The 27,083-nt window shown below is 41.9% G+C and overlaps 1 protein-coding gene across 5 annotated transcripts in view; it reads right to left on the bottom strand.

Annotated features, from left to right (window-relative positions):
* Positions 1-27,083, bottom strand: part of scramb1 (scramblase 1) — a 129,655-nt gene that overhangs the window by 56,232 nt on the left and 46,340 nt on the right. For 2 of the 5 annotated variants that reach the window (XM_068372792.1, XM_068372794.1), the window contains exons 2-3: positions 14,528-14,922; positions 13,745-13,804 (exon numbers count right to left, since the gene is read on the bottom strand). In XM_068372792.1, coding sequence (XP_068228893.1) covers positions 13,745-13,804; positions 14,528-14,894 — 427 coding nt within the window. In that variant the 5' untranslated portion in view covers positions 14,895-14,922. Of the gene's footprint in view, positions 1-13,744; positions 13,805-14,527; positions 14,923-18,813; positions 18,945-26,736; positions 27,027-27,083 lie in introns of those variants that run through there. The other 3 variants (XM_068372793.1, XM_068372795.1, XM_068372796.1) reach the window with 3 other exon arrangements.

The raw sequence follows: 27,083 nt of genomic DNA on the forward strand, positions 1-27,083 counted from the left end.
ATAAATTCAAGAAGCTATCTATCTTAAAACACTTTCAACAAACTTAAAGAACCATAACTTTGAGAATCTCCAGAAATGTTTACTGGGTGCTCCTGAAGATGATTTATCAATAATAATCTTCCTTCAGGGTTGGTATTCCTTACAATACTGTACAGTCTTATCTCTGTCAAACCCTTTCATCAGGCATAAATATTAACAGAGAATCATAGTGCAGTTTACTGTACTATAAATGGCACTAAAGTTCTATGTAGCTCTCATTCAATAGCCTTTATATTAAATTTGGCCTTTAAAATTTCCATTCATTCCGACTGCTTTCACTCTATGTAGCTGACCAATCTAGAAAGTTGTAAGATCAAACTATTTATTGTCCTGAATACCAAATTTTTGCTAGTTCGCCTTGTCAAATGTTATCCTTGACCCTATACCCTTAGTGTTAATCACAAAATGTAGGGTAATGCTGATCTATAGCCTTAAATAGATTCATTTCAGGACATCACAAACTGCCATATACATGTACAATGGTGCTCTTCAGCTCCATATATATCCATAGCTGGATACCACAACAACAGTCTTCAGTTCTCCCACTTTGAGACAAGAGAATGGACACATTCTCTCTGAAAGTCCCAGTCACTGCCTTTTAAAGTGTTAGCTCTTAAAAACAGTTTACTCTGATTTAAACAACACAAATCTTCCTTCAATCAATGTTTCTCTTTCATGTGTTTTCAAACCTCTTGATGTGGCACCATTCAATACGCTACATCTTGTAACATTCCTTTTTTCTGGATAACTTATTGGAATATAAACAGGGAAGCTTATGCAGTAAAATGTTATTTTTATTAATAAAATAAATTTTTGAATATACTTACCCGATAATCATGTAGCTGTCAACTCCGTTGCCCGACAGAATTCTATGGAGGGATACGCCAGCTATCACAATACTAGAAGGGGGTGTACTTACCAGCGCCACCTGTGGCCAGGTACTCAATCATTTGTTGTTGACACCTCCTCAATTATTCCTCGGTCCACTGGTTCTCTCTGGGGAGGAAAGGGAGGGTCGATTAAATCATGATTATCGGGTAAGTATATTCAAAAATTTATTTTATTAATAAAAATAACATTTTTCAATATCAAACTTACCCGATAATCATGTAGCTGATTCACACCCAGGGAGGTGGGTGAAAACCAGTGTACATGATTAAAGGATAGCTAAGTATCCCATATTTCATATAACAGTTATCTCAAATAACAATGAAATAATAAGTACCTGGTAAGGAAGTCGAATAGAACCGTTACTCTGCCTTTTATTTAAAGTTCGTCTTCCTTACTGAGCGCAGCGTTCCTCTTGGAGGCTGAATCAACCCAAAGGTGCCAAAGTACAAGGGGTTGCAACCCTACTAAAGGACCTCTACCAAACCTTTAACCCAGGCGCTTCTCAAGAATGAATAGACCACCCGCCAAATCCAAGGATGCGGAAGGCTTCTTAGCCTACCGTAACAACCATAAAAACAACAATAAAAGTATTCAAGAGAAAGGTTAAAAAGGTTATGGGATTAAGGGAATGTAGTGGCTGAGCCCTCACCTACTACTGCACTCGCTGCTACGAATGGTCCCAGGGTGTAGCAGTTCTCGTAAAGAGACTGGACATCTTTCAGATAAAATGATGCAAACACTGACTTGCTCCTCCAATAGGTTGCATCCATAATGCTCTGCAGAGAACGGTTTTTATTAAAGGCCAACGAAGTAGCTACAGCTCTTACTTCGTGGGTCCTTACCTTCAGCAATGCAAGGTCTTCCTCCTTTAAGTGAGAATGTGCTTCTCTGATCAGAAGCCTTATATAGTACGAAAGCCCATTCTTGGACATGGGTCTCGAGGGTTTCTTGATGGCACACCATAAGGCTTCTGACTGTCCTCGAATAGGTTTAGACCTCTTCAGATAATATTTGAGAGCTCTGACAGGGCAAAGAACTCTCTCTAGTTCGTTACCTACCATGTTGGAGAGGCTAGGTATTTCGAACGATCTAGGCCAAGGACGTGAAGGAAGCTCGTTCTTTGCTAGGAATCCAAGCTGAAAAGAACATGTTGCTGATTCGGTTGTGAAACCAATGTTCTTGCTGAAGGCATGAACCTCACTGACTCTCTTAGCTGTTGCAAGGCAAACGAGAAAAGCAGTCTTGAGGGTAAGATCCTTGAAGGAAGCTGACTGGAGAGGTTCGAACCTAGATGTCATAAGGAACCTTAAGACTACGTCTAGATTCCAGCCTGGAGTGGAAAGACGACGTTCTTTAGACGTCTCAAAAGACTTGAGAATGTCTTGAAGGTCCTTGTTGGAAGACAGGTCCAAACCCCTGTGGCGGAGAACTGAGGCCAACATGCTCCTATACCCTTTAATCGTAGGTGTTGAAAGGGATCTCTCATTCCTAAGATGAAGAAGGAAGTCAGCTATTTGGATCACAGAGGTATTGGTAGAGGATATTGAATTGGCTCTACACCAGCTTCGGAAGACCTCCCACTTAGACTGGTAGACTCTACGAGTGGAAATTCTTCTAGCTCTGGCAATCGCACTGGCTGCCTCCTTCGAAAAGCCTCTAGCTCTAGCGAATCTTTCGACAGTCTGAAGGCAGTCAGTCGAAGAGCGTGGAGGTTTGGGTGCAACCTGTCTACGTGTGGTTGACGTAGAAGGTCCACTCTTAGAGGTAGAGTCCTGGGGAAGTCGACTAGCCATTGAAGTACCTCTGTGTACCATTCTCTTGCAGGCCAAAGGGGAGCAACCAGCGTCAGCCGTGTCCCTTCGTGCGAGACGAATTTCTGCAGAACTTTGTTTATAATCTTGAACGGAGGGAATGCGTACAGGTCGAGATGGGACCAGTTCAGAAGAAAAGCATCCACATGAACCGCTGCAGGGTCTGGAACAGGGGAACAATAAAGCGGAAGTCTCTTGGTGATGGAGGTGGCAAACAGATCTATGGTAGGTTGACCCCACAAGGTCCAAAGTCTGTTGCACACACTCTTGTGGAGGGTCCATTCCGTGGGAATGACCTGATTCCTTCTGCTGAGGCGATCCGCTGAAACATTCATATCGCCCTGGATGAACCTCGTGACCAGTGTGAGGTTTAGACCTCTTGACCAAATGAGGAGGTCCCTTGCGATCTCGTAAAGGCTCCTCGAATGGGTCCCTCCTTGCTTGGAGATGTAAGCCAAGGCTGTGGTGTTGTCTGAATTCACCTCCACCACTTTGCCTAGCAGGAGGGACTTGAAGTTCAACAGGGCAAGATGAACTGCTAACAGTTCCTTGCAGTTGATGTGGAGTAATCCTTGTTCCTTGTTCCATACTCCTGAGCATTCCCGTCCGTCCAAGGTCGCACCCCAGCCCGAGTCCGATGCATCCGAGAAGAGATGAAGATGGGGGGTCTGGATGGCCAATGATAGACCCTCCTTGAGAAGGAGATTGTGCTTCCACCACAGGAGAGTGGTCTTCATCTCTTGGTTGATAGGGATAGAGACTGCTTCTAGAGTCGAGCCCTTGTCCCAATGAGCCGCAAGATGGAATTGAAGAGGGCGGAGGTGGAGTCTCCCTAGCTCGACAAACAGGGCCAGTGATGAGAGGGTCCCTGTGAGACTCATCCACTGTCTCACTGAGCAATTGCTCCTCTTCAGCATGCTCATGATGCACTCTAGGGCTTGGTTTATCCTGTGGGCCGATGGAAAAGCCCGAAAATCCCGACTCTGAATCTCCATTCCCAGGTACACAATGGATTGGGAGGGAATGAGTTGAGATTTCTCTATATTGACTAATAGACCTAGGTCTCTGATTAGATCTAAAGTCCAAGAGAGGTTCTCCAGACAACGACGACTCGTGGAGGCTCTCAACAGCCAGTCGTCTAGATAGAGGGAGGCTCTGATGTTCGATAAGTGCAGGAATTTCGCTACATTCCTCATCAGATGAGTAAAGACCATAGGAGCTGTGCTTAGGCCAAAACACAGGGCTTGGAATTGGTAGACAACCTTTCCGAAAACGAATCTCAGGAAAGGTTGGGAGTCTGGATGAATGGGAACGTGAAAGTATGCATCTTTCAAGTCCAACGAGACCATCCAGTCCTCCTGTCTGACCGCTGCTAAGACCGACTTGGTCGTCTCCATTGTGAACGTCTGCTTGGTGACATACTCGTTGAGAGAGCTGACGTCCAGCACCGGTCTCCAACCTCCTGTCTTCTTGGCCACAAGAAAGAGACGGTTGTAGAAGCCCGGGGATTGATGGTCCCGGACTATAACCACTGCCTTCTTCTGCACAAGTAGCGACACCTCCTGTTGCAATGCTAGCCTCTTGTCCTCTTCTTTGTAGTTGGGAGAGAGGTTGATGGGCGATGTGGTCAGAGGCGGTTTGAGGCAGAATGGAATCCTGTAACCGTACCTCAGCCAACTGACAGACTGTGCGTCTGCACCTCTCTTCTCCCAGGCTCGCCAGAAGATCTTGAGTCTGGCTCCTACTGTTGTCTGGAGAATCTGAGAGTCAGTTCTTTCCCTTAGATGTCCTGGGTCCTTTCCTAGACTTGCCCCTGTGAGAGTCTGGACGGGAGCTTCCTCGGCTGGGGGCTCTACCACGAAAGGGCGGTATGAACCTCGTAGCCGGGGTATCAGCCACTGGGGAGCGATAAGTCTTGGGGACAGAGGTGGTAACCTTAGACTTACGAGCCGATGAGGCTACAAGATCGTGCGTGTCCTTCTGTATCAGGGCAGCCGACAAGTCCTTCACTAGCTCCTCGGGAAAGAGGAACTTTGAGAGTGGAGCAAAAAGGAGTTATGACCGTTGGCACGGTGTAATGCTGGCGGAGAGGAAGGTACACAGTTGTTCCCTTTTCTTCAACACCCCTGATACAAATAACGACGCTAGCTCACCCGATCCATCTCTGATGGCCTTATCCATGCAGGACATAATTAGCATGGCAGAATCTTTGTCCGCAGGAGAGGTTTTCTTGCTGAGAGCTCCCAGGCACCAGTCGAGAAAGTTGAACATTTCGAAAGCTCTGAACAACCCTTTCAGAAGATGATCCAGGTCTGAGAAGGTCCAACAAACCTTCGAGCGTCTCATCGCAGTCCTCCTAGGCGAGTCCACCAGACTTGAGAAGTCAGCCTGGGCAGAGGCAGGTACTCCCAAGCCTGGTGCTTCCCCTGTGGCATACCAAACGCAACCTTTCGAGGCGAGCTTCGTTGGAGGGAACATGAAGGAAGTCTTGCCAAGGTGTTGTTTAGACTGAAGCCACTCCCCTAAGATCCTTAAAGCCCTCTTGGAGGATCTAGCTAGGACAAGCTTAGTATAGTTGGACTTAGCTTGTTGTACGCCCAGCGAAAACTCAGATGGAGGAGAGCGGGGAATAGCAGAGACGAAGTGGTCTGGGTAAATCTCCCTGAGTAGAGCCAAGACCTTTCGAAAATCAATAGACAATGGAGAAAGCTTAGACTCCTCCACGTCTGATGAGGGATCAAGGTGTGCCTCCTCATCATCCGACACTTCATCAGCAGAGGGTAGCGAAGCGACAGGACCAGAATGCTGAACCGCAGAGTCAGAACGGGTAGGAACAATAACAGAGGTTTCCTCATCTTGAGGGAAAACCTGAGGCTCAGACTGCATAGGCTGAACAACAGACGAAGCAGAAGGCAGGCGCATGGGTGAAGGAGGTTGACTCCTAGCAAGAGTTGAACCCAAGGATTGCACAAGCTGAGCGGAGGACGGAGGCGGAGTAGTCCGTTCCTGTTCCTGTGAGATGAGTGGAGCATGAAGAGGTTGAGGCTGCGCAGAACAAGGTAAAGTTCTCGCAAGCTGAGGCTCCTGAGGCGCAAGTCCAGGGTGTAGAGGAGCTTGCCTAGAGGAGGGTTGAGCTCGCTGCAGCGATGGTTGAGCAGACAGACTCACGGAGGGGAGAGGTTGTTGTACCCCAACCGAGAGTTGCACCACTGGTGGAGCAGCAAGGGGAGGAGGAGGAAGAGTGGAATAACTCTCCTGATCCCAAAGCAAGGGTTGCCTTAAAGAAGGCTGAGGCTGAACAACACTGGGAACAGCAAACTCCGAAAGTGGCTCAACATCGTACGCCTGGCAGATGGTGCTGCGACCAGGCGGAGCAGGAGCAGGCTGGGCGAGCACAGGCGGAGCGAGAACAGGTGGAGGGAGTGTAGGCGGAGGAGGAGGTGCAACACTCTCAGCCCGACACTCACGCATCAAGTCCGAAAGCTGAGCTTGCATGGACTGAAGCAGGGTCCACTTGGGGTCGGCAGAAACGATAACAGACTGAGGTAAAGTCACAGTCGGGCTCTGTATAGGCAGAACCTTACTCCTCTTGGGCGGAGTACAGTCGACCGATGACTGAGGCGAGTCGGAGCTGAGCCAATGACTACAACCTGGCTGAGCACTCGCTGACTGAACTCTCCGTTTAAGCGGTCTCGAGACCTGAGACCAACGTTTCTTTCCTGCATGTTGATCAGCGGACGAGAAGACGGGCTCAATCGTCTGCAGGTGGGAGTGACGGTCTAAGGAAGACACGCCCGCAACCACCGAGGATAATTCTGTGCGCCTAACAAGGCCTGTCGAACCCTTAAGCCCTTCGACATTGCTTCTCCCCTGGGCATGGGAGCTTGCAAGAGGTCCCGGACTGGGAGGACGACTGGCTCGCACAGAAAAATCCTCACGCACCACACTGGCACCACTAGCACTTGGCACTGCACAGACACTAGCACTCGTCACAGCACTGGCACTATTTCCACCCACTGCACTCTTGACCTTCAGTTCTTTAACCTCGGCCATCAGAGACTTATGGTCACTTACCACTGATTCTACTTTATCTCCTAAAGCCTGAATAGCACGCAAAACAGTTGACATATCAGGCGGAGGGCACACAGTAGGTTCGGGGGTAGCCACTACAGGGGTAGGAAAAGGTAGGGGATCATGAGGTGAGGAAAACATAGAAGAGTGAGAAGAACTTCTCCTAACTCTACCTCTCTCTAACTTAGATGAATATTTTAAAAGACGGACAAAATCCAATTCCGAAAGTCCGGCGCACTCCTCACATCGATTTTCTAATAGACAGGGCCTGTCCCTACAGTCAGAACAAGCGGTGTGAGGATCTACCGAGGCCTTCGGAATACGCCTATTGCAAGACCTACATCGTCTATGGGAGGGGGCTTGCGAAACGTCAGACATCTTGTTTCAAAGAGTTAGTCAAAGGGTGATCCAAAAACAAGCAAAAATTCATTAACCGTTAACCAGTATTTATATAAAAGCTATCTAGCTAATATAAAAAGGATTCCAGTATGCGACAGCCGTTAATCTAAGAGAATACTTCACCAAATATCCATGAATAAACTCGAAGACCATAAGCGTATCCCAGAACGTCTAGCCGGAAGCACGACAGAGGAATAATTGAGGAGGTGTCAACAACAAATGATTGAGTACCTGGCCACAGGTGGCGCTGGTAAGTACACCCCCTTCTAGTATTGTGATAGCTGGCGTATCCCTCCATAGAATTCTGTCGGGCAACGGAGTTGACAGCTACATGATTATCGGGTAAGTTTAATATTGAAAAATTCAAATTTTGGCCAGAACCTAAAAGATAAAGTTGTCAATACAGCCATTAACCCTTACAAGAATCACTACTGGTGGTACACACTAGCATAAGTAGCAATAACAGGAACAGTCAAACCAGGAAATGAAAATTACATGGGAATTAAAAAAAAATGTGCACGCATCGATCATTCATCAAAATAATAAATAAAATTTTGATATGCAATCCCCTTAGAAAAAGTAAAGTATTGTATACCAAATATCGCAAATTTTCAGTCATTTTTATTTTTCCTAATTATACAAACCTGAGTCCTTTACCTAGGTAATATGTTTTCAGTATGAACTGGATGGCCGTTTTAATGAGTAGTGAAGCAGCAGGTGGGAGTGAGGGTGAAAAGCCTCAACCCCTTACCTTCAATTATGACCTTTCAGCTCAAGTGATGAGATGGGTAGTCGAGGAAAATATAACCTAAAGAACTCAGGTTTGTATAGCTAGGAAAAATACTAATTACTGTACTTCAAAATTGGTGATTTGTTTTAAACCCAGTACAAACCAGCATCATTTAGGTAGAGAAAATCACAGTTTGATGGGTCAGAAGTGCCCCTAGAACTGAATTGATAGGTTCTTTTTCTTCCCTGGAAATGTCAATCTACCTGGTCTCGCACATAAGCGGAGATGACTCAAAAAATCCTTCCGTTTGTCTATCATTGAAATGAATAGGCTGATAAGGCCTGGCCTGTCCAAGAAGACTGGTACAGTACATGGTCAGAGGGGACTCCAGGCAGTCTGGAATATGCATGACATATGATGACCAATGGGTTGGTATACTGTATATTCCACCATCCTTCCCTTGTCTAGAAAGGATGGAGGAGAACTTCTGTAGGTTCTAAAGAATCGAACTTGGAAGTATAGTTTACCAGTATCAAATCAAGAGAGTAATGCTTTGACAGCTTCATCGTTAGGAGAGGGGCAGAAATAATGGAGGTGAAGAACCCAGTCATTCTACACCCTTTCCTGACTTATATCTATACATTACCATAGACAAGATGCTTTCTGTCCCGAATGAGATCTGGTTTTTCTATACCACAACTTGAGCAACCACCATAAAACCACGTGCAAAGGCGTCCCAGGATTTGTGGGTAGAGTACTCCAGTAGAATAATGGCTGTGAAGGTTGTCTTGTGCATACACACCTCAACCTTTAACACCCAGCTGATTGAAAGAATCCTTTTAAAGAAAATGGCGGGTCCTAGCCCAACTGCATGTTCTGGTCCTAGCTGCTACCCAGACTCTCTCAGCAGTTGAGGCATATGCATTAAGACTCGAATCCCTAAGTCAGAAAGAGATAGTGTTTAAGGAAGAGTTGCAACACTCAGGTCTGAGGTGTAGGGTCTTCTTCACATAACCCCGCAGAGCCTTCATGGACACAAAAGCCTCTTCTCTCCGTGCCACTCTATGCTTCATGTGAAGAAGGGATGGAGAAGGCTTGAACCTGGGGTTGTGCCCCGATAAGGTCAGAATTTATCCATGTGCCCTGTCACTAGACTAAGGAGCTCCTACACCTTTCAAGGTGGGAAATTAAGACAGAGAGATCATGTCACTTGCCTAACCTATTCACCGATTATAAGGCAGCAGAGACATTCTTGAGAGTCATAACTTTGACATAAGGATTTTTCAAAGGCTTGAATGAGGTACTGAGAACAGCAAGATTGTTTGTAGCTACTCACGAGTACAGTATAGGCAACTCCTATGAGAATGAGAGGTCTATCCCATTCCTTTAAAAGACTATGCTTAAGTCTCGGCGGTAACCTCGACAGCTGCTACAGACAGGAGTTTCTCCCAGCCAGGAAGAAGAGGAACTGTGATCTGGTCTAGAGATGATCCAACCTGAGAAGAAACCCTTCAACAATACCAATCATAGAGGATGGCCTTTTTCCCTGGGAAAGATCTCAAAAAGGCAGAATGAAAAACCATTCGGTATAAGACCAGCAGAGAGCTCCCAGGATCAACCCGAGTTGCTCTGTGATCCCACACGGTTCATTAGCTGACGAAACAGAGTTGAACGCAGTAATGAGTAACCAACCATGTAATTCCATAGGTGTTGGAAGGTGACTTCAAACACAGACCATGGAACTGGATCGGGGGAGAATATCCAAAGCACTTCCTGTTTAGCCACAAATCAGAAGCCTCTCCATTATTGTTGTTGTTATTAGCCAGGCTACAACCTTAGTTGGAAAAGCAGGATGCTATAGGCCCTAGGGCTGGATCCAACAGGGAAATATAGCCCAATGAGGAAAGGAGATAAGGAAATAAACAAACTATAAAAGTAATGAAAAATCAAAATAAAATATCTTAAAAACGGTAACAACATTTAGATAAATTTTTCGTATATAAACTAGAAAAACTTAAAAAAAAAAAACAAGAGGAAGAGAATTATGATAGAATAGCGTACGCGAGTATACCCTCAAGCAAGAGAACTCTATCCCAAGACAGTGGAAGACCATGATACAGAGGGTAGAGAACAATGGTTTGATTTTGGAGTGTCCTCCTAGAAGAGCTGTTTACCATAGCTTAAGAGTCTCTTCTACCCTTACCAGGAGGAAAGTACAGTAGCCACTGAACAATTACAGTACAGTAGTTAACCCCCTGAGTGAAGAAGAAATGTTTGGTAATCTCAGTATTTTCGGGCAGAGGAAAACATGGAAAGAATAGGCCAGACTATTTGGTGTATGTATAGGAAAAGGAAAAAGGAGCCATAACAAGAGAGAAGGATCCAATGTAGTACTGTCTGGCCAGTCAAAGGACCCAAATACTCTCTAGCAGTATCTAAATGGGTAGCTGGTGTCTTAGCAACCTACTATCTACTGCCAGGATGTAGGGACCACCCTGACCCTATAGCCACTAAGAGTATCTGCTAGAATGTATTTGCCTGACAACTCCCCAGCATGAAATGCATCAACTTCGTCAGCTCGCAAGACTATAAGTAAGCCATTACTGTACTGTGGTGTTGTCAAAACAACCTAGCGGACTCCCCCTCAACGTTCTTGGAATACTTGCAGCATTAGAAAAGCTGCTAGTCCCAGAATATTGAAGAGTAGAAGCTGCTTCTTCTGACCATATCACTAAGACAACTGTTATTCAGACGTGCACCCTTGACCTCTGTTAAAACCTCTGCACAGTTTGTATGTTAGGAGGCAAAGATTCAAGTAGGATTCCTCTGTGAGGGTTCCTCGTTAGCCAACGGGTAAGATCAACCCTCTAGTGAAGTTTCCTGCTTGAGGAATCAGCATCTCCAGTGCAGAAAGGTGGCTGAGAATAATCTGCAAGCACTGTAGTAGTTGTTTGACAGAATGAATGTACTACCTCCTTGGGCTTGCTGATGCGATTTTCTAACTGACTTTCGGTGTTACCAGCATTTCCACGTGCTTCAACCTCGGCTTGAGTAAGAGATTCGACTTTTCCTCAATTATCACAACTCCCAGATCATAGCGAAAGCGGAAAGTCGAACTTGATCCAATAGCAACTGTCAAATGAACGAAGGAGGCCAGGATCACCACTTGATAGATATATCAATAATTGTACCCTTTCTTAGTGGCCAAAAAGGTACTACCAAGGTGAACATCTGAATGAACGCCTGAGGAGCAGTACCAAATTCAGAGCCCAGAGTCCTGAACTGGTACATTGTACCACAGAAGGTGAAGGGAGGTACTTCTAATAAAGTGATGTATGGGCACTAAAAGTACATGTCCTTCAGATCTGCTGAAAGCAAGAAGTCTTCCTCTGATGGAACTCGACATTGATCCCCCTGCTCCACCTGAACTTTGTTTAAATAAACAAACTCATTCCATGATGAGGGAGGTCAAAGTCTGGCTTCCAGCTACCAGTTAACTCTTTAACCAGGAAGAGTCCACTAAAGAAGCCCGGAGTTTCATCTCGAACGACTCCGAGCGTGTTAATCTTTAACATCAATCCTATCTCTCTCTGCAAGGCCAGGGATCTCAGAGATGTTAGCAGAACAGATAATTTCTCTATCAGCAAAAAAAAGGAAGGGGGGAGGGCAATGAAATGAAGAGCATAGTAATTAACCATCTCTGTTGGTTTGCCTATAAGCAAGAAAATCCAATCCTTACTCTTAGAAGTGAGAAAAATAAGGGGTTTGAAAAATAGCAAAGAGTAACCTTGCAGCAGGGGATGTGACAAGGGGTCACAGTCCTAGCCCCAACTATTGGTTAGAGGGACCAAAACACGGAGCCATACCCCAGCACTACATGGTTACCAAGATAGTCAAGACGCTGAAACACGGAGCCGACAACACTCCATCCTGGCTACCGAGCTGCAGCTCCAGGGGCCTGTGGTTGAGGGCTATAACACAGGGTTACTGCTCTCGCCCCGTGAAATGGGGGTCAAAGAAACTAACCCACCTGGATTCCGGGGTAACAGGGGACCCAAGCCCACACCTTGGGACACAGAGTCATGGCTCGGGCCCTGTATATCAGGCCCAGGGGGTCAAAACACGAGGCTAACATTAGTCAACCCGGCAACCAGGGAAGCAGGGGACCCAAGCTGGAGCCCTGACCTCTTGCATCAGCTGCCTATCCCGCTTTCCAACCAAAATAACAGGGGACCCATGCCCTGACCACAGGGGACCAAGGCACAGTGCCATAACACTCGGTCACATTACTGGCCATGTACATTCCGAAACACTGGGCAGACACTAATCAACATGGCCACCAGAGTAATTGAGAACCCAAGCCTCAACCCTGTGCATTGGCCGAAATATGGCGATCTAATACATGTCCCACTTGGCTAACAGGGCAATCTCAGACCAAGTCCCAGCCACTGCGAGGCCGAAGCTTGGAGTTGTGAACGGCCCCACACATCAGGCCCACTAAACCTATTTCGCTTGGTTACCAAGGTGGCCAAAGACCCAAGCCACAGCATGGCCCCATGCATTAGGCCAGAAGGGTCATAACACAGGACCATAATACCAGTCCCACTTGACTATCGATGTAACCTAGCCATGGGCCCCAAGACCCAGCCTCAGGCATTGCAATACAGAACCGTGGCTCCCTCCTTACAAGGCCGGAACCATTCAGGTACCATCCATCTCTCCTAAGCGAAGTGATATCGAAAAGACCCCTTTCTTACAACTACGGCAGACTGGACTTTTTGAATTCTTCCTCTACCTTCATCTTAGAAGAAGTGTGAACAGAGTCAGATGTCGAAAAGTAATACAAGAAAAGTGAGTCAGACGAGGAAGAAGAATGCACACATTTCTTCACATTTCCAATCCTCCCCTCAGTTCTGCAAGCAGAGGAGTCAGTCTGAGAGACCCAGGCAATGACTCTTCCAAAAGAGGAGAACCACAGGGGTTATCCCAACAGGAACAACACAACTGGAGAACTCTATCACAAGGATGAGTAGTATCTCTTGCAGGGGAGCAGAAGCCCCAGACCCCCTAGCCCAAGGGTTGAGGTGAAACAAAGGGGAAGGGCAGGAAGGAGTGATTGGATCAGGGGAGATGCTCTCCTCTTCCACCTCAAAGCATATGCCTAACACAGCAAAGAATACCATGACCTACACTCGGCATATAGTGATGATTGTGAACAATCATATCCCCTGCAAGACCCCAGTGTGTGTGGATCTACAGCCAGTTTAACAAAAACTGAATGTAAAGTCTATCTTCCCATGATCAAGTGTCTTGTTTCACACCTTAACATTCAACAGCCAGTAGTCACTTCCTTAATGAAAAAGATAAAGAAAATTAAAAGTTTGATTAAGGCCACATCGGTACGTCATTACCTGATACAGCTAAAAGCGTAGAGACTTTGACACATAAGGGGGCCGTCGCTACCACCATTCACTTAAATGCTCATTAAAACAATTAAATGGCTGTACAGCTCTCACTGAAAACAAATTCCATACCTAAAGGACGATGCTTTGTATTTCGCATAGTAACATATTTAGATGAAGCAAAGCAGTAAAGCCAACAGCTGTTATTAGGCACATCCTGTCTAGTAGGATACCAAGCATATGGTGATCTTATAAAAAATAAGTGAAGCAGATGTATTCCAGTTCATTTTCTCTGAGAATTCAAGACTTCGTTCATAGAATACAAATAGACATTCCCATGTATTAGCACTGCAATAGAATTATGGGAAAAAATATAGATCATAAATAACTCACTGCCCTACCTGGTTGTACAACCTGTTGACCAGGTGATGGGAATCCAGGTGAATATCCTGGAGCAGGCCCTAGGATGACATATTGCTCTTTAAGCCACATTATTGTAACTCTGAAGTCTTTTCTAGACAGGGTCAATATAAGTTTTACAAAAAAAGAAAAAAAAAAAAACCAGATTTTTCACAAAATAATTACCTACAAGTTATATCTAATATGATATCTCATGAAAATTTATATAGGGAAGTTATTTTACAACCTAAGTGAACAGAAAATACATCTGAAAATTATAAAGTTTTAAATTTTAAGGGAATTTGCTTATAAAATATATCTTGTTATCTTAAACAACATACGGTACAGTACAATAAACTTGCAACTTTTCCAAGTTTCCCTTGCATGATTATAGCTTGTGCATGGTACCATGTTTACTTATAATCCTGTTAGGGAGAACTTTATCTAGTTTTGTAATACATTTGAAGTTTCTGATGCTTTTTTTTCATAAAAAGAGCCATACAACACACAACATCCCCAAGAAATTCATTGAATATTTATATGATAAAATATTAAAAGATCATGTGAAACCATTTATATATTTACAATTACCATACTTAAAATTGAGCTACCCAATAGCTTGAATACTGTTTTGGAGATATGCCATGTCAACACACACATACTGGAAACTATAGAACATGTAATTACTGTACATTCCTAATAAGGAAATGACTTCAAGAACAAAACCCCTCTCAAGTTGTACGTCTACTGTATATTTAATATAACATTTCAAAACTGCCACTTACCTGGCTGAGGTTGCTGATTAGGAGGAGGGTACTGTCCAGGAGCTCCAGGGGGAGGGTACTGTCCAGGGGGAGGGTACTGTCCAGGAGGAGGGTACTGTCCAGGGGGAGGATACTGTCCAGGGGGAGGATACTGTCCAGGGGGAGGATACTGTCCAGGGGGAGGATACTGTCCAGGAGGAGGATACTGCCCAGGAGGAGGATACTGTCCTGCAGCGTCTGATGGTGGATACGGGGCTCCAGAAGGTGGATACGGGGCTCCAGAAGGTGGATATGGACCCCCCGGGGGAGGATATTGTCCTGGGGGAGGATACTGTCCTTGGGGAGGATATTGCCCCTCTCCACCAGGATACGGGGCTGGGTAACTCATTGTTGAGCTTCTAGACTAGCTGTTATTCCTGTAAGAAAAACAATGAAGTAAACTTAATGAAATAAAATAACATTCACTGTATAATAAATTTTACACTGAAAATACAAAAGAAAACTATTTAAAAGTTTATTTACCATTTCAATTTGATTCAATTTATAGAATTTAGGTCAAATGACCTAGTGCTGGGACTGGGATGGTCATTCACCATCAGGGCATAATGGGGAGGGGGAACTCAAAGAGTTGTCCTCAAAGGAAAGGTCACAGTCATCCTTACTATAGTCCATTTCTTTTATCGAGGCAGATTTGCACCGACTCGCAGCGGTGCCCTTTTAGCTCGGAAAAGTTTCCTGATCGCTGATTGGTTAGAATTATTTCGTCCAACCAATCAGCGATCAGGAAACTTTTCCGAGCTAAAAGGGCACCGCTGCGAGTCGGTGCAAATTTGCATCGCTAAAAGAAATTGACTATAGTGACTTACATCCTTGAAAAATACATGAATACAATCAAGTATCATTTTATCACAATGAAAAGGTAACTTAAATATAAGTAACTATTGGACCACTTATAAGTATGTTGAACAATTCTGGGTGCCATCCCATAAGGACATATAAAATTTAAAGGCACTATGAGCAAGAGTAACCAAACTAAGGTCATCAAATAACTACATTGAATTATATCAAGCTTCCAGGTAGTAAAGGCACCGAAACATGAAGCCAACACCATTTCATCCAGGCTACCGAGACACAGCTTTGGGTCCTGAGACTCGGGACTATGACACAGGGTTACTGCTCTTGCCCCGAGAAATGGGGGCCAAACAAACTAACCCACCTGGATTCCGGGGTAACAAGAGACCCAAGGCCTGGGATTTATATCAAAGGGGTCTATAAGAGTTCAATTTATGATCCTAATGAAATGGGACATTAAAAAGTCAATTGACGGGAAACACTAAAGATAATTGTTTCAAGGTATAAACATGACAACAGGATTTATATACCTTCAGATGTAACCAAACTAGATCTAATGGTTGGAAATTATAGCTTTTTATAAAAAGATATAACCCCCTTCACAATAGGATATTTTCCTTAAACATGATAACCTCAATTTGCAACACACTACAGTACTACCAGATGGGGTCATAAATTTTATAACTAGTCCACTCAAGAATAAATTGGATACAAGTGGTTAGCATAAGTGTGATTTATTTTACTCACAAGGCGCTTGGAATTTTCTCAGGTGACTTTATTCATGTAGAAAATCATACATAAAGAACAAACTGAATGACAGTGCCAGAAATTAATATCAAGATCAAGAATAAGTAATTCAAATGGCAGTAAGTTTCTATCCAAAAACAAAAAACAAGATAAGAGTCCACAGCTCAAGACCGGACAGGAGAACAATACTACTGTATAGTCAAAACAAGGTCAAATGAATTATAAATTTTCTTCAGGATGGACTGATTGCTGAATAATCCAAATTTTTGTCAAATGGAATAAGAAATAGACCGAATACACTATACTGAACTCGTCAATAGTAAATTTGCAATCATGAATCAAACCAAGAATTTCAAATGAATTGAATATGGTTAAATATACATTGTCAATGCAAAATTCATTGACTCCATTACAATAAAATTTAGGGTTTAACTTCATGCCCCATATTTGCACCAAGCACCTTTAGTTAAATCTGGTGAACTTAATTACAAAGGAAATGTTATAATTCACCAAATTTAAAAGATTACCAAAGATACGCAGCTGGATATGAAGCACTTTAGGGTTGTGGAGCGCTATTGGAAACACCCCTGCCTGACGATTGGCAGGTGGGGATTCAAGTCCCGCTCAAGATCGATAGTGTTTTTAGTGTCTGCACCTTCACCATCCTTGTGAGCTTAGAATGGGGGTTTTGGGAGAGTCTATAGATCTACCTGCTTAGTCATCAGCAGCCATTGCCTGACCCTCTCTGGTCCTTGCTTGGGTGGAGAAGGCGTTTGGGTGCTAATCATATGTATAGACAATATGGTCAGTCCCTCTACCATTCATGAGTGTCCTTTAAACTTGACACACAAAAATTCTCTGGGACCTTGACCTTTTAACCTTCGGACTAATCAAACTGAAATCATGACGCGATATGGTCGGAGAGGAATTCCACTTCCATTTCAAATATCTAAAATTTCCATAAGGTCAAAGCTAGAGTAAATATTTGTTTCCTAGTTTGCAATTTGGTTTTCGTAAAGGCTTTGGAGCATATAATGCCCTTCTTACAATCTCTACTGCTGTACAGAAATCCCTTGATTGTGGTCAGGAAGTTCGTATGATTGCCCTTAATTTTAGTGCTGCCTTTGAAATTGTTAATCATGAGGCCCCTGTTTTCAAACTCAAACAGTTGGGAGTGTGTGGGTCGTTTCTTAGCATTATTATTGAATTTTTAAGTAATAGATCGCAACAAGTGGTTGTTGATGGGCACCATAGTGAGTATAGAAATGTGATATCAGGTGTTCTTCAGGGTCGTGTTCTTGGCCCATTACTTTTCATACTATATCCACAGGACAAGTAGTTTGGTCTAGAAAACAAGCTTGTTGCATATGCAAATGAAGCTGCTCTCTTTGCATCAATTCTGTCTCCTGAATGTAGATCATGGGTCGCTGAATCCCTTAATAGAAATCTAGCTAAAATTAGTGCATGGTGCAAATTATGGGGGGTATGAAATTGAATCCTAACAAATCTCAAAGTATGACTGTAAGTAGGTCAAGGACCATGGCTCCTCAACATCCAGATCTCAGCATTGATAATGTTTCTTTAACTTTGTATGACTTGAAATTTTCAGTGAGATTCTCGACAAAAAAATTTACATTTGAAAAACACATTAGGTCTGTGTCTTTTTCAATTGCAACAAAAACTAGCTTATTAAGATAGTCTTAAGATTTTTGGTGATCAATCTATTCTGAAGACATGTTTTAATGCTTTCATTTCACCTTGTTTCGAGTATTGTTCTCCTGTCTGGTCTTCAGCTGCTGATTCTCATCTTAATTTGTTGGACAGGAACTTATGGTCTATCAAATTTCTTATTCCAGATCTAGATATTAATCTCTGGCACCGTTGTCCAATTAGTTCACTATGCATTCTGCATAAGATTTTTTATAATTCTGACCATCCTTTACATTCTGATCTTACCGGAAAGTTCCATCCTGTTCGTAATACTAGGTATGCAGTTAATTCTAATAGTCAGGCCTTCTCCATCATGATGCTCAATACTACACAGTAATCTAGAAGTTTTATTCCAGCTATGACCAAGTTGTGGAATGATCGTCCTAATTGGGTAGATGAATCAGTGGAACTTCAAAAGTTCAAACTCGCAGCAAATGTTTTAATGTTGAACAGGCTTACATAAGTCCTTTTATAGTTTATATATCAAGTCCTTTTATAGTTTATATATCAAATATGTTTTAATGTTAATGTTTTTAAAATATTTTTTTTCTATTTTCATTACTTCTTAGATCGTTTACAGTATTTATTTCCTTATTTTCTTTCCTCACTGAACTATTTTTCCCAATGGGAGCCCTTGGGCTTATAGCATCTTGCTTTTCCAACTAGGGTTGTAGCATAGCTAATAATAATAATAATAATAATAATAATAATAATAATAATAATAATAATAGGTAATGTGAGTTATTTCTATTAATTTTTTTATTGTTGTTACCAATTCACTGTGACAGTCTATCTAGGAGTATAACTTGTTCAAAATGAATGAATGAAGGATTATTTACTACAGTACTGGAAGTCACTGAATATGTCTAACAATTTCACGAATCTTATCATCAGCATTTCAATGGGTAATTAAGATTTTCACTAAAATTTTGTTAATGTTACAAGTAAAAAAGCTAAAATACAGTCATAAGTACTGTGTAAGCTTAAAAGCTTTGTACCTATATATTATGTGATAGCGAGCCAGCAAACTTATTTTGCGGAGTGTGCACTGTGTAGGCCTAGATATGCACCAGGACTGCGGTTACCAGTAAATATGGGAGGTCGTTTTCTAGCGGATGTGAAAAGAAATACTGGTGCTGTCCATTTTGGAAGAACCAAACAATGGTCAGCAAAGCGACGTCTATGAGGCAGACTGGCAGTCTGTGGCGGAGGGAGACACCATTTATGGGCGATGTGAATGACATTTCACTATAATACAAAATGAGTCATTACTCCCATTATTTCAACACTTTCATTTGGCAGATAGAGCAACATTAAAATGTTACAGGAAATAAAAGGTTGGGTGATACTTTTCTTTTCTAGAACCAAATATTTGATGATCTGGCGGCACACAATAACTTCAGTGATGGAATTCCCATTGCAATATATTCTCAAGATCACAAAATAATTGAATAATGTGTGACAGAGATTCGTAGTGGTTGCCTGACAGCAAATTATTGATGAAAAGGAAAATGTACTAAAAAAAACCATCCTGAATAGATAACAGATATCAGCAATAAAAAAGATAAAACAAGAATGACAACAGTATTAAAATATTTCAGGAGTGCAAAAGAGCTATAAATTTTCTTCAGAAATTACTTCACCCCAAGTGAAATATTCACATTAGAAGGTCTAAAATTCCGAGTATTCAAAATAGGTTTTCATTCCAGCTGCCAGGCGATACGTTTATATTTTATTTTTTTTATTTTAAACACTGACGATTTCAATTAACAAACGAGTAAAAAATATGCTTGTAAAATCCTTGCACTATACAGGTAAGAAATACTTGGCAATAAATCGCAACTATATGTGTATGACCTTCAACTCGCTAAGCAACTAGAGTCCAGGTAAAAAACCAAAATTCCGTGAATGCACGCAGGGTTGCGGGGAAAGGTTTTTATTCTGATGGACAGACAAACAGGATTGTAAAAAATTTGCCCTACATCGCCTGAATTAACGCGCAAGGTACTAATTAGGTCATCTTTAGTAACCTGCGAATTAGTTAAAAACTACAGTACTACTGTCATTATTATCATCATTGTTGTTATAATTAGTATAAGGAAACTTTACTATCGAATTGGGCAAAAACATCATCAACACAGTAACAATGCCATTAACCTACAAAAAAAAAACTTCGCAAGAAATTAGTACCACTTCCCTCTTCTAAGAAATAAAAAAAAAAATATACACAGTAGGCCTATTGGAAAAGGTAAGTACGACGTAAATACAGACTTATATCGTTCTCAATTTCAGACTTCATCGAGAAGACGGACACCAAGAGAGCCATTTTACATTATATAAATGGTACAATGTACGAACATAAATTTTGACATTAGTAGAATTATCCGATAAATAAGAGCACCAGTGTTGGCGGGAAAATGCTGCTGATGTTGGAGGGGAGGGGGGGGGAGCAGTTCATGTGATGAATTTAATATCAGACAAAATACTAAATCTCTTGAAAAGAATATATATATATATATATATATATATATATATGAATATGATATACATGCATGTATATTATATATACATACATACATGCAAACACACACACACACACACACACACACACACACACACACATATATATATATATATATATATATATTTGTTTTAGGCAATGAACACTTAATTTAAACATATCTTAGAAATACCTTAAATAGATAATTGGATTTCTAATTACATTAAAAAAAAGAATAAAGGTTAAAATAAACATGTTATATATTTCCATACATTTATTCTAGCGATACACTCTTCGTACATCAAACATATTATCATATATTTCCGTACATTTATCCTAGCGATACACACTTCGTACATCTTCTAAGAATGGCACAAATAGGTCATTGGAATTTCTTCTCATCTCCTTCCAGCAAAAATGATCAAGATGAAACTGGAACAGCTGACGACCAACAGAATCATCGTTTTAGCGTCCTTATGTAGGAGTTTGCTTGCTGTAGATTATAGCCAACAGTTCTCGTTGTCATGGGCCATTCCCTTGCTCGACCCGTAGCAAGATTTAGGAGCTCCATTTGCTTCCTTATATATGGGCAGTTCACGTGGACAGGTCACGTTTTTTATGGTTAGGTGCGCGGCTCTGGGAAGCTGGTCACGCGGTAGACCTCACCCTCTACCTGGGTAGGCGTCATATGGCGGTAGACCTCACGCTATAGTAGCACCATATATATATATATATATATATATGTGTGTGTGTGTGTGTGTGTGTGTGTGTATGGTTTCCGGGTCTAGGCCCCCAAAATATATTATACGATTATGTTTGTTAAGTTGGAAAAGTATATGGTAGAGTAATGATAAATAGGATTAAGGATAAAACAGAGAATGCAATCTTAGAAGTACAGGGTGGTTTTAGAAGAGGTAGGGGTTGTATGAATCAGATTTTTACAGTAAGGCAGATATGAGAGAAATATTTAGCAAAAGGTAAGGAGGTGTATGTTGCGTTTCTGAATCTGGAGAAAGCGTATGATGGAGTTGATAGGGAAGCAATGTGGAATGTGATGAGGTTATATGGAGCTGGTGGAAGGTTGTTGCAAGCAGTGAAAAGTTTCTACAAAGGTAGTAAAGCATGTGTTAGGATAGGAAATGAAGTGAGTGATTGGTTTCCGGTGAGAGTGGGGCTGACACAGGGATGTGTGATGTTACCGAGGTTGTTTAACTTGTATGTTGATGGAGTGGTGAGAGAGGTGAATGCTCGAGTGCTTGGACGAGGATTAAAACTGGTAGACGAGAATGACCATGAATGGAAGGTAAACCAGTTGTTGTTTGCAGATGATACTGTACTGGTTGCAGACACAGAAGAGAAGCTTGGCCGATTAGTGACAGAATTTGGAAGAGTGTGTGAGAGAAGGAAGTTGAGAGTTAATGTGGGTAAGAGTAAGGTTATGAGATGTACGAGAAGGGAAGGTGGTGCAAGGTTGAATGTCATGTTGAATGGAGAGTTACTTGAGGTGGATCAGTTTAAGTACTTGGGGTCTGTTGTTGCAGCAAATGGTGCAGTGGAAGCAGATATACGTCAGAGAGTGAATGAAGGTTGCAAAGTGTTGGGGGCAGTTAAGGGAGTAGTAAAAAATAGAGGGTTGGGCATGAATGTAAAGAGAATTCTATATGAGAAAGTGATTGTACCAACTGTGATGTATGGATCGGAGTTGTGGGGAATGAAAGTGACGGAGAGACAGAAATTGAATGTGTTTGAGATGAAGTGTCTAAGGAGTATGGCTGGTGTATCTCGAGTAGATAGGGTTAGGAACGAAGTGGTAAGAGTGAGAACGGGTGTAAGAAATGAGTTAGCGGCTAGAGTGGATATGAATGTGTTGAGGTGGTTTGGCCATGTTGAGAGAATGGAAAATGGCTGTCTGCTAAAGAAGGTGATGAATGCAAGAGTTGATGGGAGAAGTACAAGAGGAAGGCCAAGGTTTGGGTGGATGGATGGAGTGAAGGAAGCTCTGGGTGATAGGAGGATAGATGTGAGAGAGGCAAGAGAGCGTGCTAGAAATAGGAATGAATGGCGAGCGATTGTGACGCAGTTCCGGTAGGCCCTGCTGCTGCCTCCGATGACTTAAATGACCGCGGAGGTAGCAGCAGTAGGGGATTCAGCATTATGAAGCTTTATCTGTGGTGGATAATGTGGGAGGGTGGGCTGTGGCACCCTAGCAGTACCATCTGAACTCGGTTGAGTCCTTGTTAGGCTGGAGGAACGTAGAGAGTAGAGGTCCCCTTTTTGTTTTTGTTGATGTCGGCTACTCCCCAAAATTGGGGGAAGTGCCTTGGTATATGTATGTATGTATGTATGACTCCCGAAATGTGGGCAGTAAAAATATACTATACAATGGCTCGTGACTGGGAACGAAACATAATATGTTCAAGTTTGACTCTTAATGAATAATAGTTGACCAGATCACTTCACAAAACCTATCCTACTTACAGGGCCATTTACAAAAAACGTTATACAATGCCAACACTCACCCTAATACAATGAATTCAAAATTACCTTTTAGTCTTGCGTGACACACGATTTGCTTTGGGGCACAGTCACTTAGGAGAGGACACACTAAAACGCACTGAACATTTTCGAATACACTGGGTTACGGGTGAGAATGAGAGAGAGGGGGAAGGAGGCTATCTTCTGGCTGTAGTTCTAACACGATCTCTACGTCTGTCTGTCTCTCACCCAACCTTGGGTCCTTGTATATCAAATCTGACGGGTTCCAGAACCTTCCCGGATCGAGTGCTGGTAGCGTGGGGGGCTGTGCCTAAGGGCATCAAAGTTTCCAACTAGATAAAAATGCCAAGAGGCGAGTCAAGGGGGTTTTTGGTAACTCTCAGATACATGTCAACGCATTCGCGAGACGACTTCCCAGCTAGCTCCGCCCACCTATTGTCCCCAAAATAAAAAAAAAGATAACATCCTCTCGCCGGGCATCAGGAAGCTTTGAAAACACGTGTCACTCAACATTCCAAAGCACATGTTCTGAAATTCTCTCTCAAACATGACGCAATACATCATAAAATATACAAAAACATTACCTAAGCCCTTGTTCCAATCTTGCATGAATCCTACAACACTTTCAAATAGGCAATGTATGCCTTCATAGCAAACATACGTGAAATAAAAAGTTAATTCTTTATAAAAAATAAGTAAGTTACAAATTTTAACCTGAATATGGAATATAATAAAATTCACGACAAAAGTCTTACGTAATTTACTTAAAATACTTATATCTACATGAGAGGGGCTCATTTTACGGGCTGGGTATCATCCCTTCAATGCACAAATAAAAACAATATAAATAAATATAAATAAAATTATCAATAAACTACAACATTTATACTAGACCAGCTTCGTAAAAATATATTCTTATATCTATCTATCTACCTATATATATATATATATATATATACTGTATAAACCTATGCATATATGTGTATATTTACATATGTGATGGGCATCAAATATAACAGAATGGGTCCTTAGATATTGCAAAAAAAGCAGGGGAAAGGAAGAATAGTCGAAGGATTGACGAACTGAAGGAGTTTACGGGTGGACTGACACAGAAAGACCATAAACTGATGCAAGTGGAAGGACAAGTCTGAGTAATTTGTTTTGCAGTGGAAAAGTAACAGCAGATGTTTATATATATATATATATATATATATATATTGTGTGTGTATCCAGTAGTATATACCGTACATATTGTGGAGGCAAGGGACAGTCACACTGCCCTAGCAAGCAAGACAAAGACCTAGAGACTGACCACATAAACATATCAGCGTCCAAGCCCCTTCACCCAAGTTAGGACCTGGGAGGGTCAGGCAATGGCTTCCGATGGCTCCGCAGATAGACCTATAGGATCACCCCAAACACCTCATCCTTTGCTCACAAGGATGGTAAGGTTGCAGTGACCAAAGGAACTAACGTGTTTGAGCGGGATTCGAACCCCAGTCTTGCGATTACCAGTCAGGGACGTTATCACATCATCATCATCTCCTACGCCTATTAAAGCAAAGGGACTCGATTAGATTTCACGAGTGGTCTCTATCTAGAGCTTTTAATTCAATACGTCTCCATTTATCTCCTACTTCGCCCTTCATAGTCCTCAGCCTTGTAGGCATGGGTCTTCCAACTCTTCTAGTGCCTTGTAGAGCCCAGTTGAACGTATGGTGAACTAATCTCTCTCGGGGGGGGGGGGTGCCCAAACCATCTCCATATACCCCTCATCATGATCTCATCCACATATGGCACCACATACGCCACCACAACTAAGAGCAACTAATGGTCCAAGAAGGAAGCATGATATGTGATAGTGTGTGAAGGCAGGGAAGTAACTGGTGTATTTTAAAAGTTTAGAAGTGATGTGAGTGGTTCGAGGGAGGAGGAGTTTTGATTCCAAAGTGTCGTTCATCTAAAAGTGCATCTTACCCAGGCCAAAGAAAACAGCCACTGAACAATTACAGTAACTACCCACTTCATTGAGAGGTTTAACCTAGTTATTAATGGGGTTAAACTTTAAGAGCTCAAACTAGTCCGCACATAGCAATTATCCTTGGACAAAAAAAATGGATGGCTTCAAGAAAATGGGTTCAACCCTACCAGGAAAGAGGAGAGGTAGAGGACAGAAGTTGCGCTTTAAATATTTTAGTTCAATCTTACAGAATCAGAGGAAGGTTAAACATCGAAAATGCGAAGAGCTTCAGGTAGGCTGGTTAGGTTCAAATATAGTACAGGTGGGAGGATACTTGGCAATGGGTGGAATGATAGAGGCGTCATGGACAGTGGAGACTAGAGAGATGTCAGACGGGAGAGGGGGGAATGTCGGCTAAGCCTAAGTTGAAGGTAATAAGAAATTGTAGTAAGACCAGTGTTCGTGTGAGGGGCACAAACGAGGGAGAACAAAGATGTGAATACAAATAGGATATTGGGTATTTCTCTGGAGGAAAGGCTAAGCAATGTAGGAATTGGGAGAATGTAATGTGTAATCATATCAAAGAGAAAATAAGGGAGTAAACACAAAGGTCGGTGCCATGTTTTAATCGGCAGCGGATGAGAATACCTTGGTAAGTTGGGAGAAAGCTGTCGAGAGAGAGAGAGAGAGAGAGAGAGAGAGAGAGAGAGATTTAGCTGGGAGTACACATGAGGTCAGGTGGAATGAAAAAGCTTGAGATCTGGTGATTTAACGTGGAAATAGTGTATGAAATAGTGCTGTTAGAAAGTAGAGAGTGATAAAGGTCTAGAAGAGGTTTTGTGTTACCACTTCCATACTTGTCTAATACAAAGCCACTGGAGTAACATGGCAAAACATTATAATTGATCCCTTTAACGTTTCACGATATCCACACATCTATAAAGACTTATCCATCACCAAAATAAATATAGCTTCATATAAATATCAAATGAAAAAAAAAAAACATTAATTTCTGGACTAATATAGTAATTCCATTCGAACGCCAACTTGGTTACAAAAAGAATATGCTTGCGACATCTGACAATGACATTCGAATGTCTTATCTCCATATTTTTGTGTGTCTGGCAACAACACGGCACCCAAGTGATGTTCCATCAATGATAATTATGGTGGTTGGTTCGTTGGTTGGTATAGAGCATCCGGAGATTATGTTGGGAACCATAATTACACCACCGATGATGACAAGGTAGTATCAAGGAACCCACAGTTGCTGGTTAGCGTATTTTTTTTCTATCAATATTTAGAATTGAATGTTTTCAAAACTAAATGACATACTATAGAGAAAAAAAAAATTGAATGAAAATATTCGCATTTAAGGCTAAAATATAAAAATCACACCTGTGAATACAGGCTACGTCAATACAACAATATTGACGTATTTTGAAGGGGCCGAATTTAATCAAATCATTTAACAATTATTTATCTATATATATATATATATATATATATAATAGAGAGAGAGAGAGAGAGAGAGAGAGAGAGAGATGTGTTCAGCAAATACTTGGTGTAGAACATTGACAACACACACACACACACACATATATATATATATATATACACACATATATATATATATATATACACACATATATATATATATATATACACACACATATATATATATATATATATAGATAGATAGATAGATAGATAGATAGATAGATAGATAGATAGATAGATAAATGTGTTCAGCAAATACTTGGTGTAGAACATTGACAACACAATATATATATATATATATATATATATACACACACACGTACAGTATACAAATAATAATTTGCGACACTAAATATGATTCAATGTAGAACGTTGGCAACAATCAATGCAAAATCACGCAGTCAGACGTTCAACAAGGAACATTTTCAATGGCATGTCAAAAGTTGTCTGTGTTAATTTAGTTACCAAATAACAGTCGACTGTAATGTTTCAGGCTGATAGTATCTGCTCTATTTTCGATGTGCAATTTAACATCCTGTCGTTTCTCACACGCAGTACCCTACTCGGATATCCAGGTTACCGTCATTTAAGGCAAAGGCGTTGATGGAGAGTCATAAATAACCGAGTTTATAGATTATTGTAAATCCTGGACTTTGGGATGACTGATTTTACGACATGACGATCAGTGACCTTAGGACACTTCTCACTAAGTTACAACAAACGACTGAAGCATATAATGGTGAGCAAGAAAGGATAGTCACGCAGCGGCAGTGCAGAGAACTCGTAACCCACCAAAGAAAGCCGTGCACTTT

This window comes from Palaemon carinicauda, chromosome 4, assembly GCF_036898095.1.
Source record: "Palaemon carinicauda isolate YSFRI2023 chromosome 4, ASM3689809v2, whole genome shotgun sequence".
Lineage (NCBI taxonomy): Eukaryota > Metazoa > Arthropoda > Malacostraca > Decapoda > Palaemonidae > Palaemon > Palaemon carinicauda.